At 38.2% G+C, this 24,873-nt stretch overlaps 1 protein-coding gene across 1 annotated transcript in view; it reads left to right on the top strand.

Annotated features, from left to right (window-relative positions):
• Positions 1–24,873, top strand: part of HGF (hepatocyte growth factor) — a 66,591-nt gene that overhangs the window by 25,817 nt on the left and 15,901 nt on the right. The window contains 7 exon segments of the mRNA XM_068167782.1: positions 1,052–1,194; positions 3,192–3,312; positions 7,596–7,714; positions 16,847–17,021; positions 18,924–19,051; positions 20,501–20,603; positions 22,654–22,793. Coding sequence (XP_068023883.1) covers positions 1,052–1,194; positions 3,192–3,312; positions 7,596–7,714; positions 16,847–17,021; positions 18,924–19,051; positions 20,501–20,603; positions 22,654–22,793 — 929 coding nt within the window.

The raw sequence follows: 24,873 nt of genomic DNA, 5'->3' as shown, positions 1-24,873 counted from the left end.
ATAGTTAAGAACACAAAACCTTGACCCTGGGGAGTTTATATTTGATGGACTAAGTATCAGCAGCAAAGTCTTGTACTGAAAATGTCTGTCAGGTAAAAGAAAAAAAAAAAAAGACTAGTAGCTCACATTTCTATAAATCACTACAGAAAAACAAAGTGTTTGGCATTGGACTGACAATCCCTAATCTAAGGAAAAAATCCTACAGGGTATTGTTACTTAATAGTGATTTACAGAAAAAGGTAGAAATTATAATAAAAGAGAGAGCGCAGTTTAAGGTCAGCTAGGTTGCTGTTAAATGACCTGTTTTCTACAACAGCAGTAATGAGCAGGTCTGTAAGTAGCAGACCCTAGGGTGACAACAGTGGGACTTGGGGCAGAACATTAACTGAAGCAAGATAGCTAAGTGGGATCTAGGTAAACTTCTGAAGTTGAAATGCAAAGTAGACCATGGTTTAAGAGAGTGGAAGCCTCTCACCATGGCGTGCTGCGCAGTTTGGTCACATTCACATAGTCCTGATGCTTGGTTCTTGCTGCTGTGTGACCAGGGATAGGCAGAGATTTCTCTGCTTGTGGGTTTAATGCACTAGGTGCACACTAAGCCCAGCTGGGCCTCTTCTATGCGCACATGTATAGGAAAGGCAAGTCTGACCCGGCTAAGAAGCCAATGAATTTTCTCCTTGTGCACCCAATCCATTTTTCTACCTTGACCAAGAGCCTTCAGTTATTGTGTGAGTAGTCAGAGTTTGTGAAGGACAGCTCAGTGAGGGCTGCCTCTGGCTCTGGACACCCAAGGGACTGGAGTGAAACTTGCCAGAGCAAGCTATGGGCTAGACAGATTGTCCCAGATTTAGGCCATTGATTGAGTAATCCTTACTGAAAATGTGTATTTGTGAATGGAGAGATAATTTGGGTGTGTGCATTTGTTTAGCCAGGGTGGAGGGAGAAGAAAGCAGACATGTGTTTGTTTCTAACTGTTTGTGAAGAAAAATAGTATGATTAACACCAAGGTTTGCATGCTCTTATACTGTAATGATTGTCATTTTAAAACTAGCTTTTTGCCTTCGAGCTATCGGGGTAAAGACCTGCGAGAAAACTACTGCCGAAACCCCCGAGGGGAAGAAGGAGGGCCCTGGTGTTTTACCACCAGTCCAGAGATACGTCATGAAGTCTGTGATATTCCCCTCTGCTCACAAGGTAACACAGAACAACTCACGTGTGAAGTTGTCTTTTCTGTGCTGGCAGCAGGTGCTCAGAACTTCCAATAGTTTCAGGGATATTTGCTGATGAACTTTGGGGAAAGAGTAGGTAATTCCTTAGCAAGAATAGCCCATGTATCAAGAAAACCAATTCACAAGATCACAGGATATTTGGGGTTGGAAGGGACCTCAGGACCATAGAATCCAGCACAGGTCACACAGAAACACATCCAGATGGGTCTTGAAAGTCTCCAGAGAGGGAGACTCCATAGCCCCTCTGGGGAGCCTGCTCCAGTGCTCTGTGACCGTCACAGTGAAGAAGTTCCTCCTCCTGTTGAGGTGGAACCTCCTGTGCTGTAGTTTAAATCCATTACCCCCTGTCCTATCACAGGGTGCAACTGAGCAGAGCCTGTCCCCTCCGTCTTGACACTCAGCTCTCAGACATTTATAAACATTTATTAAATCCCCTCTCTGTTTTCTCTTCTCCAGACTGTTTGTTATAAGTGAGATCAAGACAGGTCTTGTTATCTTACAGCACTCTGGAAGATGTGAACAAGATTTCAGGCTTAGCAGCTTTTTGTCCAGGTCATGGAGGAGCTGGAAAAAATGAAGTTGTGCTGATTGCACAAGTCTGGCCCTTTTTTTTCCCTCTTGTCTAGTCTGTGAATAATTTCAGTATTACTATGTGATAAAATCAGCCAGTACCATTCCACCATAAAATTAACTTCCTTTTGATGAAAACACCTCAAAAGCTCAAAGAAAGCATTTTGGTTTTCAAATGACTATGGTAAATAAATAAAACTTTTTATAAATCTAATGCCATTTGACTTTCAAGTCATAGAATTTGGAAGACACTTCACTGACACCCTTGCATTTGTTGACTTCTAAGTTCAGTTAACCTCCAAATGAATCTCTTATATCTTGCTAATTAGCCAATTTAATTCCAGTCAATCAACTCTTAAAAATTCTTGAAACATGGTGCCTTCAATTTCCCTGATAATATGTTACGTACAATGGTTATGTAGTGAAAGGGGAAGAAAAGGGAGAGGAAGGGAGGAGGGAGGAGGAGATGGAGGAAGAGAATTATTTACAAGGAGCTTGAAAGTCTATTAAAAGCTAACATTTAAAGATCAATTGAAGTGAACTTCAAGTGGGTAAGACCTGGAGCTCACTGCAGGATAAAGCCTTTGGTATCGGATGTTTTGACTGAAGACTCTAATTGCATAAATCAGTATTTACTAAGTGATCCTTCCTACTATTGCTCTAATTAGAGGACACTTGAGAAATACATCTATAGTTAATTATGGTGAATTTATTTTATACTTTAAGACTTCTTATTCTACATTATGAAGCACATTTTTTTTTAAACAGTGATTTTAAATCCCCTTGGTAGTTTCTACCCACTCTCCCTCCACCCCCTACTTTCCCAAAACAGGGCTGAAAATATATCATGGTTTAAGCTGCCAAAAAGAATTAGTATGGAAAAGAAACAGTATCATATGTGGCTGAAAGTGCTGAGAATTTAAAGAGACAGACTGTACTGTGTGAAATTTCAGCCATTATTCTGGATGAGATGTTACTATAATATGACATAGAGTGATTTGGAACAACAAATGTTGCTTAATTAGAGAATATCACCTCTAAGAAATACTTCTTTAGGCATCTGTGTCTCTCTGCTGCTAACCATAGGTAAGGTTAAAAATCTGCTAGGAACATGTATGTCTCTAGCAGCTCACACCTACCTGCTTGAAAACCATAAGTGTCCTGTTAAGTGAGAACAAATTTAAGCATCTGGATTAGATTTAAGAAAGAGATGCAATTCTATCCCAAAGGGCATTTCCCATACCAACATCACTAAAAGATAGCACTTTTATATACCTCTCTAGGTTGGCTTGAATTTATAACAGCAGGGATATAATTTAATTTGTGTGTGTGTGTGTGCTGTGAGTCATCAGAATAATAAATGACTGGTACTTTTTTTTTCCCCCCCCCTAGTTGAATGCATGACCTGCAATGGAGAGAGCTACAGAGGGCCAATGGATCACACTGAGTCAGGCAAGGAGTGTCAGCGCTGGGATCTTCAGAGACCACACAAGCACAAATTTCGCCCAGAGAGGTAATCTCTTCTACCCCACAAGCAAATCCATGTGGTTGTAATCTCAATTTCACACGTTCTTGAACCAGTTGGGCAAAATCATCATTAGCTGAATTGAAATTTATAGAGTTCACCGGTTGTAGCTGGCTACAATTACAACGGAGATGCAAGATGGGGACTAGAGGCTGTTATGTACAGTCATGGCTACATTACATGGCTATATAGCACAGTGATGTAATGCATTAATTGATCAAAATTTCTTCCCTATCTTCATTGACTCTCTACAACTACCTGAAGGGATGTTGGAGCGAGGAGGGGGCCAGTCTCTTCACCTTGATGGCAAGGACTAGAGGAAGTGGTTACAAGCTGCACCAAGGGGGGTTTAGGCTGGATGTTAGGAAATATTTCTCTACTGAAAGGGTTCACAAACATTGGAATGGTCTGCCCAGGGCAGTAGTGGTGTCACCGTCCCTGGAGGTGTTTAAGCAGCGTGTAGACCTGGTGGTTAAGGATTAGTGTTGACCCTTCTGTACTTGGTCAAAGGTTTGACTGGAAGATGTTTAAGGCCTCTTCCAACTAGATATATTCTGTGATTCTGTGACAGTAAAAAATTAACCTCTGAATATTTCTATATATGTTGGGATTTAGCTTCAGTCAGCTTAAAATACCTTAAAGTCATCACAAAGTAAATAGTGATTGAAAGTAATGGAGTTTTGGTAGAGCTCTTAGCAAAATTAGTGAATACAAACTCACAACATTATCTGGTCAGAGTATGCTACTTTTTTAAAATAGTGAACAAATTTTAAGCTATAGATGCTCTTCTGTTATAGTCAGGTTTAAGTAACTAATTAGTTTGACAAAGATATGTACCTACTACATGGATATTTTCCAACTCTGAAAAGATTTCATCGTTCTATTTAGTATTTTGTGCATAAGCAGATATTTTGGACCTTTTTGTAATATATTTTTTTTTTTTTAAATAGATACACACTGCCAAAAGATGAGTCAGAAATAACAAGACAAGGATTTGTCCTAGAGAGTAAAATTCGCCCAACCACAGGGTCATCTATACTACACCCTTTTGGAAGGATTTTATGTGGGGCTTAGGCCACACAGGAGGGCCTTTATGTTTCTCTTAAGATAGACTAAAGTTTCACTTTACTTTTACTCTGAATTGTTTATTAACTCCATTTATAAAGTTTATTGAATAAACTTAAACTGCTAGAGGAAGGCTACAAGAATCAACAGCCCTGGTTTGATTGAAACCTTCCCCTGAAAGTATCAATATGTGTTGAACTATTCTGCTAAATAAAATATACCCAGCTATATGGGCATGGGTGTATTTTAGAAAACCTAATTATTCAGCAAAATTGGATCTGCATTTTTGGAGTTTATGTGATATAACCTCTTTTTCCTCTTGGCTCTGATGACCTGTTTCATGAATAATAGCAGGCTCTCCCACAGTTCTGGTGCAATAAATATTTTGTATTAGCAGACTGGGGCTGAAGATAATCTGTTTCTGAGTTTTGCCATGCACTTGCTGTGCATTCTAGAATAAATTTTGTTCCTTGGGAGTTAAACATTTGTAAAACTCTTTGGTACAAACAATAATTAAGATTAATTTTGAATTGTTTGCAAAATGACTTTTCAGCCTCATTGCAGTGTCTTGGACTATTGCCTTCCTCCTTAAGGGATTTTCTTTAGAAAGTGTCTCCTTGAGAATTTCAGCCTACAATAAAAATACATTTTGCCAAAAAGTGACCCATCCAGTTTGAACTGATAAGCTTGTGCTTTCAGAAGAGTAACAGTCATTGCCCTAAAGAGCTTCCAAATGAGCTGTGTTTAGTTCTTAGTGGATGCAGAATTCTATTCTGAAGCTCCACTTCTCTTGTGTACTCCTCACAGGCAGGATTATGCATCAGTATGGAGGTAAAAGCATTGAGGATGATAGCTTAGGCATAGCATAGGAGAAGCGTAAAGAAGTTTTATCCTTTTCTGCTCATATTTTCTGCTCAAAATTGAGCAAGCTGTGAAAAAAAAGGTGCATACTACATGGAGGAATGTTATATTGAAATATTATATAAGACTTGACTAACTGCAGGTATCCTTTATTAAAATGCTCTTGTTACTATTTTTGTATGCTTCCTTTCTGTCTGGGCAGTGAACTACAGCTATGGCAGTTTAAGTTTGGGGGGGAAGTTGCAAAAAAAGAAATGCATAGGGTTTTGAAAGATCTTGGAAACATCAGGCTCTTTGCTGGAGCTAAGCAAGAGGTCTGTGCCCAAGTGTAGTGAGGAAGGAGAAGTGCACAGAACAAAGGGATGAATTCTTAATGCATCTTCCACAATCTCCCTTTTGAATTCTGTGGAACAGTTTGAAGCCTTATTGTTTATCTTATCAGTAATATTTGTGTATTAAAGGTATTAGTTGGCCTTTTCTACAGGAACTGAGGAAGTCTTGCTTAATGGAAATGAAGAACACCAAAAGAATGCCTGAATTTTGTGGGAAGAACTGGTGACTGAGAAGTCTATTGTTGCTCTAGCAAAGGCAACACAGATAGAACAGATGGAGCAGTACAGTTCATGGACACTACTCCATCCCAAAAGACACTCAAAGCTTAATCCTGGGAGAACTGTTACATCTCTACTTAAGTTTTAGTTAGTAAATGACACACTTTTTATATACTGTGGGAACATAAATAGTATTAGGGTGAACAGAGCATTCAGTGTTATGAAAGAAATGTGTCTTCTAGAGAGTGGATTCTTTACATCTGCAAGTGTTTGAAATGGATTTTGAGGGCTATGACTGCAGATACCTTATAATTCTTCTGTTCCTGGATAGTACCATGGAATTCCCATTGGTACGTGACATGGAGCATGTGCTGCCAACATCACTCTACTTACCAAGTGTTGAAATCTATGTCAATTTTTGCTATATTATTAGATCATTAATTGCTCTTTTGTGAAATCTTTGGACAGTTTGTATTCTACCTGGCAGAAAGCAGCATACTGCTGCTAGATCTGACAGTCTCACATGCTTGTCTGCACTTAAATTATCTTTTTTTTTTTGAGACTAATTCTTGGCTGTTTTAGTTTGGGTGGGGGTTTGGGTTGTTTTTTTTGGTTGGCTGGGGTTTGGGTTTTGGGGATTTTTTTGGTCTTACCCCCCTCCCCAAATTCTACTTAAATCCTGTCCCTGTCCCTCCCCCTTTTAGAAATGAAGGAACCTGATATTTTCCATGGTATGGCAGATCAAGTTGCAAATGTATGAGTCAAAATTAGGATAATCATTTGACAGAAAAAACATCCTAGCTATAGCACAGACTTGTAAATCACATTTTCCTCTGCTTGTATGAAACACATCTGCTTGCCATTGTAAATGGATTCAGGTTCCCAGGTAGTTAACTTTATTGTTCTCTTATAGACTTTTCATGTTTCTTTTACAAACACATTTCAATAAAAATGGAAAACCAAGACAATTTGTATTCACTGGAGGGGGAAAAAACGTATCCATTTATCTCCTTCTCTTTACATTTATAGATGATAATATAGAACATGTCTACAAAAAAAAAAACAACACCCAAAAAAACCCCACCCCAAAACAAAAAAAAAACCCACAAAAAACCACAAACCCTCTCCTTATCTTGAATATCTGCCTGATTGTTCGATGATGGCTGTAGGAATATGGAAACAATTAAATGGCACAATAGTTCCAAATCTTAATGAGATAAAGTGAGATGGAAGTTAATTCCTTATTTTTCTCTTTTTTTTCACCCTAATGCTTGAAATGAGGTCATGACCTAGAATAAGCTCTATTGCAAAAATGGAGCTATCATTAGTAACATAACTATTCAAAACAGCTTCCAGTTTGAACTCACGGCTGTTGCTCTGAAGAACCTGTTTTCTTAATGAGTCCAGCATGCCAGGCAGTGTTTATATAATCCACTTTTAATTGGGCTGTTTTAAAAACCCGTGTGGCTTTAGCGTTTGGTCATCAGTTGACAGACACAAGAGCAAGAATTTACCAATTAGTGGAGTTACCCCATCCGGTATCCTGTGCATTAGCACAGCAGGGAATCCCCTCAGTGTAGGTCCAAATCTGCTGCATATTTGGAGGGAGATTTTATGTTATGAACTTTCTAATAGTGTTAAAAGACATCATCCATCTCACAGGATCAGACCCAAGGTTAATGGTAACTGGCTCTTGTTTGCCTTTGCTGAAGACTGTCCTTTAAGTACCTTGTACAAGCTTGTGTAATGTTGCCAGGAAGACTTCCTTGACACATTTCTTGTTGTGGTTTGCAGATATCCTGACAAGGGCTTTGATGATAATTACTGCCGCAATCCCGATGGCAAACTGAGACCCTGGTGCTACACTCTTGACCCTAACACCCCCTGGGAATTCTGTGCAATTAAAACGTGTGGTGAGTTTAAGCAAAATTTATTACTTCCTCTTCCTTTCCAAAAAATCTGCACACAGATAGTTCAAGGAATATAGGACCACCACAGCTACTTCATTCATTGCACTTCACCGACTTTAAAACAGCTTTCAAAGATAATCATATTATAATCTGGACAGGAAGTGAAAGAGTTGTGTGCTACTTAGCACCAGAATATATGCTTACTTAGCACTGGAATATATGTTTATCATATGTACAGGAAATTGCATTAAACCATAAGAAAATAAAGAACTAAATAAGCAAGGCAACATCGTCATGAAGATCTTATGAACAGTATTAATCGAGCCATGCCAGGCATCTGTATTACAATTTGGGAGCAGATCTAGGCACATCATCTTCCCTAGGCAGTGCTCTGTGTCAGCAAATGTTCTTTGCTTTGTTTTCCTCTTGCACCTTGTCTGGTTCTAGGCCTTTGCTCCTGCAAAATATTCAGACTTGTGCTGAAGACCGAATTATTAATTTCCTCCTGGGTTTCTCTATGATATTCATCACACCCATATCAAAGCACTCCACAGGCAATTAATTTCTTCTCATCTGTCAGCTACAAGATGGTGGCTTTCCTTACCCTCACTTTACAGACAGAGAAATGAACCAAAGTTAACATTAAGGTATACAGATATTGGATGCCCACTTTGAGACACTTTAGTTTTTTAGAACATTCAGCAGCATGTTTTACCTTCAAAGTCCAGATCCTTCTAACTTTGGTGGTAGCTCTGACAGATCTGTCCTACTGATAATTAGATGTGTTAAACGAGAAGTACAGGGCCCACAAGGAAGGTAAAACTATTGGATGTTCCTGGAACACTTGGATAAAGTATTTTTTCTACACTTTAATGGTAATGTTGAGGCTGAGGCAGATGGTAGAAGTAAGTTTTCTTGAGACATATTTTAATTAAGAAACTGAGATTTGCATCCCTAAAATTCCTTACCACATTCACAGCTTATGGGCTTTACAGGTAATAGTCTCCTCTTCTTAACTCCCATGCTTCTCATTGCCAGATTTGGAGTCCAATTTTTTGTCTTTCGTGAACTGACAACATGTGAAATAATCCATGTAAAAGCATGCTGCTAAAAGCAGTCTCATAATACCTAGGCAGATTTTTCTTTTATTTGCCCTGAAAATACTTTTTTCCTAACATTTTAAGAATAAAGGCAATTTCTGAAAACAAGGCATAACATTAACTGAATCTATGCTCTAGAACCCTGTTAGCTTCATAGAATTGTAGAATCACAGAATGGCTTGGGTTGGGAGGGATGTCCAAAGATCATGTTAGGACAGGACAACCCCCTGCAGTCAGCAGGGACATCCTTCACTGGATCAGGTTGCTCAGAGCCTTGTCAAACCTGGCCTTGGATATCTCCAGGGATGGAGCCTCAACTACCTCTCTGGGTAACCTGTTCCAGTGTTCCACCACCCTCACGGTAAAGACCTTGCTCCTAACATCCAATCTAAATCTGCTCTTCTCTAATTTCAAAACATTGCCCCTCATCCTATAACTACAGCCTCTTTGTAGGCCCTCTTCATGTATTGGAAGGCCTCTATCAGGTCTCCCAAGAGTCTTTTCTTCTCCAGGCTGAACAAGCCCAGCTCCCTCAGCCTGTCCTCACAACATAGGTCTTCCAGCCCCTTGATCATTTTTGTGGCCCTCATCTGAACCTGCTCCATCAGGTCCACATCCTTCCTGTGTTGAGGGCTTTAGAGCTGGACACAATACTTCAGGTGAGGTCTCACCAGAGTGAAGCGGCAGAATCACTTATTATCATGTCCTGGCCATGCTTCATTTGAGGCAGCCTAGAATGCAAGTGCACACTGTTGACTTGTGTCCAGCATTTCATCCACCAACAACCCCAAGCCCTTTTCTGCAGGACTGCTCTCAATCTCATAATCCCCTAGCCTTTGCAGATATCTAAGATTGCCCTGACCTAGGTGCAGGACCTTGCACTTTGCCTTATTGAACCTCATAAGATTCTCCTTATCCCACCTCTCCAGCCTGTCCAGGTTCTCCTGGATGGCAACCGTTCCATCCTTCAGACTTATCAACCATACCGCTCAGCTTGGTATCATCTGCAAGTTTGCTGAAAGTGCACTCAAACCCTTCATGTGTCATAACCCTGTGGCAGAGTTCCCATGAATACAGGCAGAAAAGGGACAGCAATATTTTTTAATTTTCTGTGAAGGAGAGATGGAGGAAAGCTTCTAAAACTACTCAGTGAAACTCAGTGTCGTGTTAGCTCATGCGAAAGTCAGTTCCTCTTAGATGTGCAGTTTTGGAAACTATAATTTTCTTTGTTCTCCTGCTTCAAATTTGACCAAAATTAAGTGTTAAAAAAAATAATCCTTGAAACCAGACACTCTGCTTTTCATCTAGCTGCAAGTGTCACTTCAGCAGGCTTCTGTCATTGTAAAATTCATTTGGTTCTCTTGGGAGGAGGATAGAAGTGAAGAGATTCAATTAAAAAGAATAATAAAGCTCACCTGGAACTAGATTTATGTGAAAATTCACAAAAGGAGAAATGAACAATATGATAAGCATTAAAAGACTGATTTTTAATGACTGCTTAAGTTTCAAGGTTCTCTGTATTTGGTTAGTTTTGTTATATACATGAAGATAAACTATTACTGGGATAGCTAAAATCCAGATAACGTAGAGACAGTAGTGGATCTTAGAAAAAAAACCAAACTGTTTCCATAACGTAATCCTGTTTATCTTCCTATAATGTTAACATAAGTTCTGGGCAGAGGAGAGAGAAGAGAGGCTGGCATGCTCATGAGCAGTTGCTACCTAAAAGGGGATACATGGAATTCTCCATCTTCCCTTGGAATTCGTACCAAACTAAATTATGCCATGCTTTCTGCTTCCACCACCAACAGTCAAGAATATTCTCTCCTTCCTTGTTCTTGGATCTGGCCAGTGTAATTTCTTGCAGTGACAGTCATGTCTGAACAATTAGTCAATGTTTTGAAAAACACAGGTCGAGTAAGAATTGCTCTTAATATACTTCATGATGGAGAGCAATTGAACTTATTCTGCACTACCATATATCATTGAAAATCCAGTGTAAAGTAGCTAAAATTAGGAAAATTATTCTCCAGTAAAAATGTGAGGTTGCTTTGCTACTTTGAGCAAAGTTAGTAATCAGGTGCTATAGAGACAGACGAAACCTTTTAGGTTCACTGCTTGTTTTCTGTCAGGCTCCCATTAAGTCACAGCCATGTTGAAAGCCAGGCCTGTGAACTGCAGTACTAATTAATGTAATTGCATCTACAGCTATTGATTATCTTTGATAATGAGGAAAGTTCAGTCTTTCCCCATTGGGAACACAGGTCTTGCTTAGCTCCATAACTGAATTGTCTTTCAAATTTTTTAGTGAGTTCATTGTTAGGGGTTGCTGGATTAGATTTTTGGTTTGTGGGTTTCATTTGGTTTGGGTGTTTTTTTTTAATCTAGACTGTCTTTCCTACATTACTCTAATTATTACATAATCCATGAATCATATGTAGATGTGTTTGTTTCCTCTGGTGGAAATGTTTTTGTTATGAAAAAAAAAAATTCTGAAGTTACAGCTGACTTTTTCACAAATGCAACTTTTATAAACCTTTATCCTTTGGCATTTCCTGAGCTGATGTGTCAGTGTTCTGAGGATTCACATCTGGTTTTGCTGGTCACGTAAAGTTACAGTCTATGAAACATTCAGTATCTAGAGTCTGGCCAAAACTTTATAAAATACTTGGGTAGGAAATCACTTTCATCTACCTAAGTTGCAATTAGACTCCTGAAGAAAAGATAATCATCAAACATTTTCTTTTTAACCCACAATATTATGACTTTAACGTGGTGCTTAAGATTTTTTACTCATTTCTAAGCAAAATATGGCTACCTTAACTAGAAATTAGTTCTTTCTTCTTCAATTAGAAAGCACCTTAAGACCAATGGAAATTTCACAAGCAAAACTGTCTTTCTGGAGCAGAAAAATGTAGCTCTTTAGAAGTTACTAAAACAATCTATGTGAGGAAGAATACAAAAGTAGGGATCTTGAAAGGAATCAGTCCAGCAGATCATTCCAAAAGGCATTTAACACAGACATGCAGCATTTCTCTCTACATGAGACGCAGTGCTGCTCAGTACTTTATAATCCAGTAAAATAATTTGTTGCTGCTGTTACTGTTGTATCATCAGCTCTGGTACCAGAATACCAACACAGAATATCAAAGCCCTGTTTTCAGTTTTCTGTCCTTCTTGAGGCACATAGGAAAACTGTTTTCCCACCTCCTAGCAGGGAGCCCAAAACACCAGACTGTTCTGGGTTGTAGCGGCTGCTCCATTTTCTGAAGCTGTGGCTGTGTGCAATCTCACTACACTAAAAAGAGACCATGGCGAGTTATAGGTCTTTATAGCTTTGTGGTTTGGATTGTCACACAGGTTTTTAATTTGTATGCTGAGTAGTGTTTATATATTTTACAAGAAATACTAATTAGAAAAAGTGCTTTGCAAATCCAAGTCCTTGGACCATATACAAAAACGTAGGTGTCCTCTCTTTGGGAGAGTGACCACAAGGCAGCCTGCTGCTTGTGGCTTTTGCTACATGTCATGAGTGCTAGTATGCTATTTAGCCAAAATGCTGACAACAGCTCATATACAAAATTTTCAGCAAAAGAGTCAATGGAAGGAAGAATTCAGAAAAAAAATATGTTTTCAAGACTGAAGAGACAGGAGGGCATCATAACTTTATTTCCAAGCACAGAAGGCAGAATAAAACATTGTGGCTTACAGCCAGGGCTGTGAGAAAGAGATGACAGGAGCAATTAAGGATTAGAGATGGCTCAAGCTGCAAAAATTGGATCTGGATTAAGACTTCAGGGACCCCAGGACTGGTTTGAAGTTGCTCACATATGTGTCTGTGGTTTTGGCTTGAGACAATTTTTAGTTAGAAGAGAGGATAAAAGGACAACTACCACAGCAATAAAGAAGTGTAGGATGAAATGAAGAAATGTAAGCAGTGAGAGCAAATATGAAAAAGAAAATGATTGTTACTTCAGCCTGAATGAGGGCATGGGCAACAGGGAAGACAGGAATGGGGAGCTTTTCTTTTTAAAAAAAGAAAAGAAAAATTATAGCTGTACTTGTTGGGGGGGGAGGGGGAATAGGGCTATCATTGAGGCCCAGAAATGAATGAAGCTAGTGTTTTGGGGGGGTTTAATTCAAATGTCATTCATTTGAAAGTTGCAGAGCTATATGGAATTGTTATTATAAGGACAGTGTTTGGTTGCTACCCACCTGATTTCCAATATACTCACCTGATTTGATCATGAACTTAGGCTTCAATGTCAGCACTCATAGGCAATACGCAGAAGTGACTGTAGCCCAAAAAGCCCTGAGGGAATTCAGTAAGGTTCTGAGTTTGATGGGAAAGAACAAGCAATGAAAAAACAAAACTGAGAATCTAAGTGTGAAATTAGCTGTTTCGCTGTGTCTGCAACGCAACCTTTGCGAAGACAAAGGATTACCAATACTAAATTAATTCTTTAGAAGCAGAGAATTCAACTGCCCACTTGAATGTGAATTTCTAATTTAAGAATTATTTCTTGAATTATAACGTGTAAACAAATAAAAATACCTCTCAGTTCAAGGTTAATATTTTTGTAAGGTAAAGATGTTTGTAGAAAGAGAGGCATTGAAAAAAACCCACTGATGTAGCTGTCAAAGTGTTACCTTCCACCTTCTTTCATACAGATGCTATAGCAAAGATCCAGCATTCATTGTGTATGCAATGGTTTAATTTACATTTCCTCAAAAAGGATCCTTCTCAGAGCCTTTTCATCATTTCTATGAGTTTTGAAGGTGAGATTTAAGAGCTTTGAACCTGCAGAAATCCACTTATTTTTTAATTTATTTTTTATTTTTAAATTAATTAAAGCTAAAAAATGCTTTGTTTTAAAGCCTAGCTGTAGATACTGGAACAACCTTGAAAGATCTATCTGTGGTCAAGGACAAATTAATTGTATGCATACAGCTTGTGGGTGTTAAGTTCTTCAGTACTGTGATTCCAGAGCTTGAGTCTGATTTATTTCTTTACCTTCTCATATTTATCTTTTTTTTTACTGAAAAAAACCCAAAACACTAGAAATCAGTGGGCTGTGTTTTTTCCTATGTTTCATGAACTGTGAGATAGTACATTGAAGGAGCCACATGGAAAGCAAAGAGCTGACACTATCATACTGCCCAGGACTGTAGATGGTAATGCCTCAGGCAGGGATACCTTGAAGGAATGTAACTTAGGATGAGCAGCTTCTCACCATAATGTCACTCAAGTTTCTTACTGACATTTGTAGAATGAATTGCATGGACCATATTTAATGCAGACTTTGTCTTTAGAAGGTTTTCTTTAGTGGATTAAGTATCTTATCTCTTTTAAGATCTACCTTTATTACAATCCTTTGCTGCAAATCATGTTTTCCTTTGATGACTGACACAGTAGAAAGATACTGCAACAATATAAGCAAAAGAAGGAATTTTCATGATGAAGGAACTTAGGACTATTTTCTTTTTCAACTGTTATCTTCAAAAAAATGCATAGATACCATTACCATGAAAGAACATGAATACTCCATCAAAATCTCTACCTTCTTGTAAGTCAGCAGGATTTTCACCACTGACCTAAAATTTTAGAAGTATTTTCTTCTGTAAAGCCAGAAATAGTACTCTAACTGGTTACTTCAGCTGTAGAATGACTCAAGGCCCCTGCTGATTCCCTCATGCTGACATTACTGTGAGAACCAGAACAAAGATTATCTGTGGCTTTGCACATGAAGTTCTGGAGAACGTTTCATCTCTTAAGCATCTATGAATGCATGAGCTGGCCCATATTAATAAAGTTATGGATTTTGTAATATCTAAACAGGGAGGATTTTGTGGAAAAAGGAAACCTTTGAATTACCATAGTTTGGTAAGGGACTTCACAGTGAACATGTGAAGGTGGAAATACCAGCAGGAAATCCTTAAGTAGCTGTCTGCCTTACATGGTTAATTTAAGTCGTCAGAATTAAAGGAAGAAAAAAATTAAAAATTACAACAAATCTCAAAAGTAGTAAAATTCTGCTAGATAATTACTAAATTCTTCTGCTAATAATAATGCTTAATGCAGAAATAAAAGGTGATATTTAATTATTAAGTCACAAATAATGTCATAGAATGGCTTAGATTGGATGTGACCTTAGAGATCATCTACTGCAACCTCCCCAGCATGGGCAGGGATTCCTCTTAACTAGACTTGGCTGATCAAGGTCTTTTATAAGATTATATTTTGTCTATTCTTTCTTTAATAGTATAAAAACTGATCAACAGCAACAATGAAAAGGTAGTTCTAATATGAAATTAAAATATTTGCCTACATAGTGAGGATTTAGGATGCTAGGAAGAAGTTCTTTACCAAAAGGGTGGTGGAACACTTGAACATGCTGCCCAGGGAGGCAGTTGAGGCCCCATCCCTGGAGATATTCAAGGTCAGACTGAAGAGAGCTATGAGAAACCTGATATAGTTACTAGCTGCAAGCCTGATTGATGAATCCACTAGAAAGGGTGTATTTGTCAGCTTGTCGAAGGCTGCTTATGATACTTGCTGCTGAAGGACTTTGGAAGGAAGTTGGAGCTCACAACTGTACTGTAAGAGGACAACCTTTGAAGACAAAATGCCTTGGGAAAGAAGGACAGTGAATTAATTTGACCACAGAATACCGATGAAAAACATTAACCAGATGAAGAGAAAAAGGGAAATTTTCTCCAGCATAGATAAATGTACAATTCAAGTACACAATTTGATGTTTTCATCTGACAGAGAAGTGATCTTTAACATAGAAGATTAGACAGCAAATCAGCCAGACCCATCTGTTATGACATTTGGTTTCCTTAAGATCCATACTCTCTGCAAGTTCACAGCACTGGCTCAAGTTACCAGGAATGAGGTGCATTATGGGTAACACACAAATATTATTTTAGTCACTGGACTATTTGAAGAAAACTAAGTATACAACTTTATTAACATATTTAATGCTGGCAGATAATACTTTGAAAGCAATTAATAAAATTAGTCTTGTGAACAATAACAATTGCCAAACGATGGACAGCTACTTACAAAAAGATTATGTTGGGAGCTTTTTGGGACATTGTAGAAATGTTGCTTTTTAGTTTTGTACTACTTTTTATATATCTGATGCAATATCTGTGCCATTAATTTGCAATTATGGAAATTGCGTAAGAAATAAAAAGGGACTTTCAAGTTATGTGAATGAGTCATTTCAAAAACCACTGTTGTTCTGAATTTAGTTCAAGACGGCCCACACCAGGGCGAATGCAGAGTATATCAACATCTGTAAAAGATCTTGAGCCCGATGAATTTGTTAGTCTTTAAAACATTTGTCTCTCCATAGAGAATAATGATCTTTGATTTCCAAGAGCTGGGCTTTTTCTCCTTTCACTTCCCTCCCCCCCCCCCCCCCCAATCCACCCAACTATATGAGGCATAAAAAGATAAACTTCAAGGAGGATTTAGCACATTACATTATAATAGAACTTCCCTCTCTTTCTTTTTCTCTTTTCCATTTATTTTTTAAATTTTATTTTATCTGCTTTTTTTTCCCTTTGTGATTTGATATTTTGGGAATTCTTTGGAGAAAACCAACTGGATTTTAATTCTGCAGACAGGTATGAACATGTTTAACAGAGTGCACATGGGTCATCTCTCCATTTTGTAAAACTAAACAAATGAGAAAATATTTGCTAAATAGCAAATAGTAACCAAGAATATCTCCTGACCTTCAGTGATATATCGTAGGCCAGGTGCCTCACTAAAGAAAAGCTCTTAAGTGTGGCAAATTCATTGCTTGCAAGTGGATAAAGTAGCATAAGGTCTAACATCTATTTTGATTTCATGGATGTGGATGTATAGAGAAAGTTACTCTGTAAAAGACAAGAGATTGGTAATTTCACCAAAGAGCTCCAATTACCATGATTTGAACTGCAATGCAGACTTCAAACCTGACATCCTGAGCTAGACTCAGTCTTAAGAAAATGAAACAGCATTTCTTCTCCGGGTCTGCAGATGAAAGCATTGTGAATACCACAGAGGCAACAGCTGTGACATCAACGTGCGTTCAGGGACAGGGTGAGAGTTACCGTGGCATAGTCAACACCATATGGAGTGGAATTCAGTGCCAGAGGTGGGACTCACAGTTTCCTCACCAGCACAACATCACTCCTGAGAACTTCAAGTGCAAGTGAGTATTACTGCAGTGCGAAAAGAGCTTAGTTTTCAAATGTTTAGAAATTCATGCCACCAAAGGACCTCTGTGTCTGCTGCAATCTGATTCATTCACTGAAAACTATTTGAATATAGAGGGGGAAAAAGTTCTTCAGATCTCAAAATACTAGTTCTAGATGAATCTGCATAAAACTGTAAGGGTTTTTATAAACTTTTTCATCAAGCATGTATTCACCAGATTGGGACTCGGATCCTAACAGTGCTCGTACATTACCACTGTTTTTGTTTCAAGGCGGTAAGTGCTTGTTTGCCATTTGGTTAAGGACTTAAACTTAATATGTCCTAAATGTGACCTAAGTGTAATCTTCTTGCAACACTTGATATTTGTGATACTTGAAATTTCTTTTTTTTTTTTTTCTCTTTCATAATTTTAATCTTTTTTCTGTCTGATTACAAAATGTATTTGCATGAATCAGAGTGCTTTTGCCTGAAGGGCCATGGGTCATCTAACATTTCTGTACAGTATATAAACTCCCAGGATGTGAATAATCTTATCTGAGCCAGTTACTTTAGTCATACTCTTTCAGTCCCTTTTTTCACTCAGCATAGAGGAAACCTAATTGACCATCATGGACCCAAAGCCTCATTTGTATTAAAAATCTTTATTGTCTAAATATCAGTCTGGGCTTGACCTGGAAATTAACAGTCTGGATCTTTCAAAGTAAAGAAAAGATTCCAGTTCGAGTTTGTATTGTCATTCTGACAATAACTTGTTTGAGCAAAACAGTTAGGTTTGTGATCTTTTTCCCTTCACTACTGTTAAACAGTTTATTGATCCAATACCATTCATTGTAACACATCTACTAAAAACCTGAAAGTTATCAGAGTAACAGAAAATAGGACTGACGCTGAGCTTCCTGTGTCCATCTCAGGAGCAGCTTGAATGTAGTGCTTGCACCCGATTGCACAGGTTTTTCTTAGACAAACCACCACTTAAATCGGTTTGTGCAGTACCTGTGTAATCCTGCTGCAGGCTCTCCTGCAGTGCTGACTATTTTCCTACTTGTTCAGAGGAGCTGACAATATTAGGGATGCTTATTCAGCCCATGTTTCAGAGCATGGTGGCTGCTCAAGCAAATAGCTTGAGTAAAATCAATAGAACTACTGTTCAAAGCTCACATGAGTAAAAATTACAGTATTAGGCCCATTCTTTCTATATTCTATTATCAGTAAGTGCTGCAGACAGAAAAGTACAGTAAAAAATGGAGATGCACAGAACATGGCAACAACTGTCAGGAGATGGAAGAATAAAACTTACATTTAAGAGGTTAGGTGATTTCACGCAAGCTGTGAGAGACATTTAAAGACATTCCCTTGTGACTAGCTTCTACTTTAAAGGTAACAGCTGTATAAAATTTCAGCATGCATTTCTTTTATATTCCAAGATTCAGTTTCTGAAATGATTTGCTGACAGTCTATAGGACTATGTTTCTCTAAACTCAGCAGAATCATTTAAAGTGTAGGGAATTTTAAGCACTTGGGTAATGTTTGTATTTAAAAAGCACTTGTAATGGATTGCAAGTGTATCAAATGTCAGCTTGCATGCAAATTTCAATTGAGAATCCTGATTAAAAATAAGCTATATTGACAATATTGTTAACCTTCAAATGAAATCTTATAGCCAGTCAAAACACAGGTCCACTCAAAATTAATCCCATAATCATATTCTCATTGCAATTTCTCTATTTTTCTGGACACTGTATTCTTACTGGCTCCTCATATCCTTGCACTTGACACTGGTCAGTAAAATACTGACTTTATGAAGCCTGTATTATTGCTAATTCGTAATGAAAAGCAAAAGAACGCATCAGTGCTTTTAAGTTATCACTGCTGTGAGCTAACATATTTATTTTTATAGAGATTTGAGGGAGAACTACTGCCGAAATCCAGATGGATCTGAATCACCCTGGTGTTTTACCACTGACCCAAACATCCGTATTGGTTATTGCTCCCAGATTCCTAAATGTGACGTGTCAAATGAACAAGGTAACAGAGGGGAGGGTGATAACATGATTTTAAGTGAGTGCTGTACTGTTCCAATGTAGGTAAGCAGTCTGGCAGGCTGGAAAACTGGAGAAGTTTGTCTCAAAACATCTGGATTACACCTGTGTAGTTCCTCTTTGCCTTTATTAGCATACTTGAAATTCATTATGGTGTAAATGAGATGAATTTCTCAGTTTCAATTCCAGCAGGGGAACCTGCATCAAAGATTTGCAATTGGATCTGATTTTCAGACAAGTTGATTTGTGTCTGCCATTTTATATTAGCTGGAGATGTGCTCCATTGTCTTACCTTTCTTGGTTGGAAATATCTTTCTCCAGAGCTGAGATTAGTCCTTTGATTCACAGTCTTTTTGTAATTGTATATGAGACCGCTGAAATATTATTTTTTTTTTCCCTTTATACCTCCTTGTCTAAAAGGAGTTAAGCTGTAAAAAACGCATGGAACTTTCTATTATAGCCTCTTAGTTTCAGGTTGGTGCTTCTGCCTGTAAAGTCCGGGTTGCTGACTCTGCCTGTAAAATCCAAACTGACTCTTCAGGAAAACATTTTTCTCATGAGGACTTGGTATTACCCTATTATTACATCCTTATAATTGAGGTCAATCATAACAGGAAAAGAGACAAATGACCCAACACAGGACTGCATTAAGGACTCCATCTTTAAATTTTAGCCATTTTGTCCTTTAAAATTTGAAACTGTTGCAGTTGGAAGAGTTGTATCAGAGAAAGGATTAAACTATGACTTTCATTCTGCATTTTTCTGTAAAGTATCAATTATCAAAAAGTAAAAATACTGATGAATATGAAATTAAATGCTTCATACAAAAGGAGGTCTCAAGAAGATTTGTGATAAAAGCTTATGAATGAAACATGACTTCTGCTGGAGTGAACAGGCAAGATTTTGAATTACATTAAAATGAAAGTCATGTTGGTTTTTTGATTTTGCCAAAGTATAATTTAAGTCTAGAATTATAGACTGCTGCCAGCATCCAGAATCTGCACAAAGGTAAGTTAGTTCATATAGGCTAAAAGTGTCTGGGTTTTGAGAAGGGAGCAATAAGGGGGCAATTTTGCTTTGTTTTGTATCAAGCAGCTCCAGACAACTTTTAGAATATTCTCTGTGTCCCTTCTAAATTAACCATACACTGCCTATTTATGGAAATGATTTTCCCACTTTATCTAAGTAAGAAAACATTGTAAATGCTACTGTGTTGAGAATGGAAGCCTCAAGCAAGAGATTACATAACTATATTTTAAAACTTTCTTCTATTTTATTTCTGATTTGATTTATTCAGTTGTCTGATTTATATTGTATAGTGTTTGCTGAATATAAGTTTTATTTGTTTGGATTACTGATAAAGAGGAAGAGTTTTCAATGTTGCACAATAACCCTCTGTTTTTTCTTTTCTTTGCTTCCCTTCCCCCCACCCCAGATTGTTATCGTGGCAATGGCAAGAGTTACATGGGGAATTTATCCAAAACGAGATTTGGGCTGACTTGCTCTACATGGGACAAGAATATTGAAGACTTACGTAGGTGTGTTTACACAAAAGAGAAAGAGATGGTTGAGTGAGTCCTGAATAAATACTGCCTCCAGATGGCATCTCTTTCTGCTGCAGCAATTCTAAAATAGTCTCTTATGCCCCGGAGATTTTAATATCTGTTATTTTTTCTTTCTTTCTTTTTTTTTTTTTTTTTTTTTTTTTTTTTTTTTTTTTCCTGGGTGTTTAAATATATTACACAACATGTTTTTCTTCAGGCTAACCACTAATTGCAGGCTTTGGGATGTTTCTTAGTGCTTAGTTTACTGGCCTGATTTACCCCATGTTTGTTCTTGAAAGTTTTGTTCTATGAAATGATAGCAGAAATGAAGTCAGCAATTGTTCTCTCATGAATCTGATCTCATAGCTCATGGTGCTTCAAGCAGAAGGTTGCCCTTGAAACCACCTAAGGTCTCTTAACAGCCTGAAACTGAATCTTAAGTCTATGATCTAATAACACTAACAACAAATGTTACCAGTGTGACTTCTGTTGATTTCTATTATTTATTATTATTTTGGCTTCATATTCAGGCAGTAGAAATACCATTTATTTGTTAAAGTAAGAATGAGTCAGTGGTAAGTACAAAAGAAGTTGTGAGTTGTCAAGTTCCTCAATGTTGTCTCTGCTGGTTCAGAACAACTGATTAATAAATCTCAGGAGTGACATGAGTGATGACTTACAGGTACTGCATAAAAATAAAGATTCATCAAAAATTTTGCTACGTTTAGTAGCCTAGAAACAGTTTTCCCTTTGTTTTCTTTTAGTTCCTGAAGTTGATATGATTATGTCTATATTACCTTTGGTACTGGTTGTCGAGGTAGTGCTCATGATCACAGCCATAATGCCTAACGTATCAGCCATTCCCCTCTGGAATTTAGCTTCTGTTGATGGTCAGTCAGGTGAAAATGTGTATATCAGAAGGTAAGCCTTTGGGGAAGCTGTATTGCAAAAGGCAGATTTCTGTAACATGATCTGGAATCACCAAGTGGGCTTTATGGAACAGGTTGGCCAGGGAGGTAGTTGAAGACCCATGCCTGGAGATATTCAAGGTCAGGCTCAACAAGGCTCTGAGCAACTTGATCTAGTGGAGGATGTGCCTGCTGACTGCAGGAGGATTAGTCTAAACGACCTTTGGAGATCCCTTCCAACAGTATTTTTCCCTACACAGGGTCAGAGATAGCATGCATATTCCACTGTGCTGTCCATGTAAGGGAGGCAGAGGTTCAAGATCATGACATCTGAATGTCTGATAAGTGTTGATTTAGCTGTGAATGAAACAGCTTGAACCTACTGGATGCTTGACACAATTGCATTCATATAATCTTGAGCACAGATCAGACTTTCTTCTTTACTACCACAAATGTTCCATCTGGCAACTTCTTTAGGGTGTTATGATTCTCAGTCTGGTTATGGGTGTTCTAGAAGCAGCGTGCATAGTTGTTTATGAACTGAAAAAGCAGTGCAGGTGTAACTTAGGAAACCTGTATTCTTTTAAACAAGACAGAAATGAACAGTGTTCTCTGCTTCAGATTTTCACCCCAAAATTTCACCTTTGAAGTGTCTCATTAATGTTTTCCATTCATCCTTTTCCTTACCTGCTGTTCAGTGTTTTTGTCTCCTTTGCCTAAGTTTCAGCTTTTTTAGCAGATTCAGTCCTCCATTCTGCTGTTAATCTTCAGGGAGAAGATACCTGTGTTACCAGAGAAGCCTACAGATTTGCTGAGGGGAACATGGACACTCTTCTAGTTAGTGTAACTCTGGAGGGTGTCCAGGGATTTTAGCTCAAGTGCAAGAAAATGTCCCAGCTGTCCAGCAGATACAGTGCTTAAAAATGCCAACCAGAGGAAACTTGGACCCAGATCCAGCAAATATTTGGGTCTCATCTTCCTTTTGATTTTAACCAGCCCTAAACTCTGACCTGTAGGCTTCTCAATCAGCTAATATTACAATGTGGGGCAAAGAAACATTTAACCTCTGAAAATTTGGGCTATAGTATAAAGCTTTTCAGCACTTTGATTTTTTTTTTTTATTTTTTTCCCTTTAGGCATATACAAATATTCAGAGAACCAGATGTTAGTAAACTGAAGAAAAACTATTGCCGCAACCCAGATGATGATTTTCATGGTCCCTGGTGTTACACAGATGATCCTCTCGTTCCCTGGGATTACTGTCCTATTTCTCGATGTGAGTACTTGGTATGCCTCAGGCATTGTCAGCTGTGGAGTCCCAGTGAAGCCATGGTGTCTCATACGTGTGCTTACCTTTCTGTTGCCACTTGTGGCAGCAGAATATGTGTAATTCAATCAAGAATCAGTTGTGCATGACTTCAGAAGGAACAGACAGAAGCTGCTTGTGCAATACATGAACGAGGGGTCTTTTTCCTTGATCAGCTTGGAGATTTCAAGGCTTGTTTATGCAGTAGGAGCATAAAAGGGCTATTACAGATGGTCAAACATTTTCCAACAGATCTAGCTATTGACTGAGGGCTGGACGGAGACAAAGAATTGTCTGGTGGTCAGAATGCTGGCTGTGGCCTCGAGACACCCAGGGACAGTTATCTTCTGTTCTACAAGCTTCTTCGTCTCATTGTGTGACTTGTATTTGTTTATAAAGTTAGGAAAACTCACTATATGTACTCTCATGTGTGTATGTGCCATATAGATAAAATTCTGCTTTCAGATATTTATGGAATGATTTAACTCTTGGCAAGAAATAGGAACATCACCCTTCCAAAGCTGCATGTTAAAAATCTAAATAGATTAAATAAACAGATAGAAAGATTCTGGGGAGTTCAGTAGCAACTTGATGTTAAGTAGAAAAAGAGAGATTTATGCTTAAAAATATGCAATTCACATTTATGTTCAACATTTTTCACTTCAGTTCTTAATTCTAAGCCATTGTGCTGTATCTCCTGGGAGAACATTTAAACAGAACATCAGGCTTTTGAGTGCATGTCTGTCATCTCAAGAGCTTAAGCATAATGTTACATTCATTCCTAGCAGCGAATCTGCTGTATTTTCTTATAGTCTGAAGTGCAACATTTTCATGAGGTGATATGTGAAGTCTCAGGTGATATTTTGGCATCTATGTGAAAAGTAAACAAACTGTGCTAAAGGTTATTTTTGTCAATGTAGATAAAGCACAACAGCTGAAGAAATACAAATTTTATTTGCTCTGAGTTCATTATCTGGATCAATGGAAATACTCTGAGCAAGCATTTGTAGGATATAAGGCAAGGGTGAGGATTATGATTTTTAGAAGCAAAGTACGGACGTGGAATATGTCTTGATTTCAGTTGTAACTTGTATTACACTATCAGCAGTTCACTCAGGTAGTGCTAACCAGCTTAACCATTACACAAACAATTCTGGCAGTACCAAAGCATACTTACTTGCTACCTTCAACTGGTTTCTTCAAACTGCATTATGATACAGTACAATACAATACAATAAATATCACATCACATCACAATATCTATTATAATATACATAATATAATAATATGTATATATATTTATAAAGTGTAAGTGTAGAGTCCTGCACCTGGCGAGGACCAACACCATGCACAAGTAGAGGTGAGGGGCTGACCTCTGCTGGAAAGCAGCTCCATGGAGAAGGACCTTGGAGTCTTAGTGGAAAATAAGTTTTCCATGAGACTGCAATGTGCCCTTGGGACCAAGAAGGTCAATGGTATCCTGGGGTGAATTAAGAAAAGTATGGCCAGCAGGCTGAGGGAGGTTCTCCTCCCCCTCTACTCTGCCCTCATGAAACCATATGTGGAGTATTATGTCCAGTTCTGGGCTTCCCAGTTCAACAGAGACAGGGAAACAGTAGAGAGGGTCCAATGGAAGGCTACAAGGATGATTAAGGGAATGGAACATCTGTCTTATGAGGAAAACCTGAACCATCCGGGTCTCTTTAGCCTAGACAAGACTGAGTGAGGATCTTGTTTATAAATATCTGAGGGGTTGGTGTCAAGATGAAGGTGCCAATCTTTTTTCAGTGGTGCCCTGCAATAGGAATAGAATAGAATAGAATAGAATAGAATAGAATAGAATAGAATAGAATAGAATAGAATAGAATAGAATAGAATATACCAGACCAGGTTGGAAGAGGCCTTCAAGATCATCGCGTCCAACCCATCAACCAGTCCAACCCACCTAAACAACTAAACCATGACACCAAGCACCCCATCAAGTCTCCTCCTGAACACCTCCAATGATGGTGACTCCACCACCTCCCCATGCAGCCCATTCCAATGGGCA

Source organism: Melanerpes formicivorus, unplaced genomic scaffold, assembly GCF_026170545.1.
Source record: "Melanerpes formicivorus ecotype bairdi unplaced genomic scaffold, bMelFor1.0.p_v2 SCAF_3, whole genome shotgun sequence".
Classification (NCBI taxonomy): domain Eukaryota; kingdom Metazoa; phylum Chordata; class Aves; order Piciformes; family Picidae; genus Melanerpes; species Melanerpes formicivorus.
Note: the sequence above shows the minus strand (reverse complement) of the source record. Positions and strands in the feature narration are given on the sequence as shown.